The sequence below is a fragment of the Myotis myotis genome, unplaced genomic scaffold (genome assembly GCF_014108235.1).
Source record: "Myotis myotis isolate mMyoMyo1 unplaced genomic scaffold, mMyoMyo1.p scaffold_m19_p_9, whole genome shotgun sequence".
NCBI classification, from domain to species: Eukaryota; Metazoa; Chordata; class Mammalia; order Chiroptera; family Vespertilionidae; genus Myotis; species Myotis myotis.
Window position 1 is genome coordinate 24,760,154 of NW_023416401.1, and position 1,761 is coordinate 24,761,914.

Sequence of the window (1,761 nt, forward strand, 5' to 3'; positions counted from 1 at the left end):
GGGACCAAGCCTTTGCCATGAGCACCACCAGGATAGGAGGTAGCCTGGCAGAGAGACAGATGTCCACATTCTGCCTGCACCACTTGCTCCTACTAACACCTGCTTCCCAAGACTCCTGCAAGGGCACAGTGAGGCAGTGTCGATGGTGACAGGCCTTTACAAACCCCAGCGATGCTGTTGGCAGGAGGTGAATTTCCTGGAAGGGACACTGGCTCCCTCCATCACTGATCTCAGGCAAATCAGTTCACCTCTCTGAGCCTGTTTCTCACCGGTATCAAGCCCCGAATCATACCCCAGGCTGCTGGGTGGGTTGCATGGAGCTTGGCACAGGGTGGTGGTTCTGTCATGGGAAAGGCTTAGCCTGAGGATGCAAAGACAGAGGCCAGAGAGGGAGGTTCGGCTGGTCTGGTGAGGACACCGCAGAATGGAACAGTCATAGGCTCCACCCCTAACCCTGATGCAGGCCATACCCTGGTACTCTCCTGAGCTGGCCTAGTCTGATGCCTTTTCCTCAGGCCCTTTTCTGTCTTCTAAGAACTACCATTCGCTGAGCACCTGTTACTTGCTGGGACCTCCCATTTGCCCTCTCCTCCTAGAGAACCTGCACAGCCCTTGACCCTCAGCAGCCCTTCGCCTGTTGCTTTTAGCATCCATCCATGATCCTGGCCTTTGATTGATTTAATGATGCTAGTAATGTCACAGGCATTTTCTTTGTAAGCACTGAAATGTTAGAGACAAGGCTCCCGTTCCCTTTGGCTGCCACCACCTCTCAGCCAGCTCCTGTCCGGCACCCAGGGCTCACCCACTGTTACCGTTTTGGCCGGGTCCTCCCCTGTCACCCGTGCTTTACGTTTGTGTATATGTTCCTCTTCCTCTTCTCTCCAGAAGGACAGGCGGAGGCAGGTGCCCCAGACAAGGAGGCTAGCAACCAGCCTGAGAGCAGTGACGGGACCACCTCATCTTGAGTCTGACCTTGTCCAAGGAGGCTGGAAGAGAGACCTGCTGTCCCCACCTGGGCAGGGAGTCCTGGCGCTGGCCCGGCAGCCTCTTCTGAGCCCCGTGTTCCAGGCAAGCAAGGTCAGACCGAGGCGCCCCAGAGGCCCTCCCCCTGGGCAGGCCCTCTGCCCACACCCACAGGCTCCACGCTACCACCGCCTCACCGTGCCCAGGTACACTTTTAAGACACTCTGACCACAGGATGTTACTTTTCATGGGGCACTGAGACTCGGACTGGGTCCTGCTCACCTGGGTGAGCAGCCCACCCAAGGCAGCTCCTCTCCTAGGCGACCTGGGCAGCGACCATGTCCCAGTTCTGCCCCTTCTCCAAAACCAACCGTCCAGGTCAAGACCTTCTGATCTGATCCCTTTTTAAAAAACACTTTAAAAAAATTGTAAACCTTTTTCAGCAGAGAGGGAAGGAGCTGACAATCAATCCACTTTTTTGTGAAAGCCGTTTTAATCCAAATTCCACGCGTCTGCGGTTCCCTCCTGGAGCTTTACAGATCCAGTTTTAGGGAAGGGATTTCTGTGCTCTGATCAACTCTGTCCTTCCTTTCTACCAAGATGAACAACGCCTGGGACCCAGGAAATAAATGCTGGTGATTTGTGTGGCTGGTTTACGATGATTATTTCTCCGTTAAACAGCACAAGCAGGAGCTAGGCCCGTCCACATTGGCTGCGATCCGTTGCTGCCCCAGCTCCCACAGAAAGAAAACACTGAGCAGATGCTGGTGGCCGAGGAATCTTCTTCCCTCGCCCTCT

At 55.0% G+C, this 1,761-nt stretch overlaps 1 protein-coding gene across 2 annotated transcripts in view; it reads left to right on the forward strand.

Annotated features, from left to right (window-relative positions):
- The window catches only part of PKIG (cAMP-dependent protein kinase inhibitor gamma), a 64,534-nt gene extending 62,924 nt beyond the window's left edge, over window positions 1–1,610 (forward strand). For both annotated transcript variants that reach the window (XM_036322616.1, XM_036322615.1), the window contains exon 4: window positions 886–1,610. In XM_036322616.1, coding sequence (XP_036178509.1) covers window positions 886–965 — 80 coding nt within the window. In that variant the 3' untranslated portion in view covers window positions 966–1,610. The remainder of the gene's footprint in view (window positions 1–885) is intronic.
- Window positions 1,611–1,761: the final 151 nt, after the last annotated feature.